The following is a 1008-nucleotide window of genomic DNA, read 5'->3' as shown; positions in this document are numbered from 1 at the left end:
ACCTGCCCCACGCGGACTCGCGGTCGCGGTCGCGGTCGTGCTGTGCGTCTTTGCGGGCCCTGCGGGGGGCGGGGGGCGGCGAGGAGTGCTGGGAGCGCGACGGGGTGCTCCGCGAGTGGGATGGCGCGGACGGGAGGGTGTCGCTGGAGGACGACGATGGCTCGTGGGTGTCCATCTTCGGGAAGGGGAAGTCTGTGCTGGCTCGGCGGTGGTCGTGGTGGTGAAGGTGGCAGGCGGTTAGGCGGTGAGCGGGCAAGGACGAGGACGTGACGACACTCACCGACCCGTCTCGTCCAAGATGGCAGGCATACGCCAGGGCGCCGACGGTGTTACGTGGGAGAACACTCAGATCCGGGGTGCGGGGAGCGAAGGCCAGCACGTACAAGCTGTCGCATGCTCGCCCGCGTCGTTCATGTAGCAGAGAGGGTGTGGGACCAGTGCAGAGCCGCTCCCGCGATCATATGCGCTGCAAGGCGTTGCAAAGGCGTGTCTTCGAGCCGCCTTATCCCGCGCGTGCCCCACACGTGTTGATGGATCACCGGCGATGGTATGTGCGTATGGCGAGCCTATCATTCATAATCTGGACGGACGAGAAGTGAGTTGGCGGACAGTTGGCCGCCGGGCGAGAGGACCTGTGATCGAGGCACCCCACGCGTCTTACGTCCACCGCGCCTCTCGAGTCCACATCCACAGGCGCCGCGCGTGATCGCAGGCCATCCCAGGGCGCCTTCGCAAGGCCCGCCGTTGTATTGCGGATATGCACGGCGTTCACCGAGGTTGAGACCGCGTCCACGCCCTCTCTAGAGCGGCGATGACGATGCTTCGTTCATTTCCCCCATTTCATCTACGGCGTATAGAAGCACGCATAGCGGCCAGCGTCATTGTCACACACGAGGCACGATGCACTCACCCCGAGTCAGTATTGGAAAATCCACGGAAACGCTCCGGGGATGCGAACAGCTGCTGCCACTGTCAGGAAATCGCCGGAGCCATGGACAAGAGAGCCGC

At 64.5% G+C, this 1008-nt stretch overlaps 1 protein-coding gene across 1 annotated transcript; it reads right to left on the bottom strand.

The window, feature by feature from the left end:
- Positions 1–11: 11 nt before the first annotated feature.
- POSPLADRAFT_1063413 (hypothetical protein) lies at positions 12–175 on the bottom strand (the record flags this gene model as incomplete). Its single annotated transcript, XM_024481657.1, has 1 exon — positions 12–175. A coding segment is annotated over one exon (164 nt), but the record flags the coding sequence as incomplete, so codon positions are not given.
- Positions 176–1008: the final 833 nt, after the last annotated feature.

The sequence above is a fragment of the Postia placenta genome (genome assembly GCF_002117355.1).
Source record: "Postia placenta MAD-698-R-SB12 unplaced genomic scaffold POSPLAscaffold_268, whole genome shotgun sequence".
Taxonomy (NCBI): Eukaryota; Fungi; Basidiomycota; class Agaricomycetes; order Polyporales; family Adustoporiaceae; genus Rhodonia; species Rhodonia placenta.
Note: the sequence above shows the minus strand (reverse complement) of the source record. Positions and strands in the feature narration are given on the sequence as shown.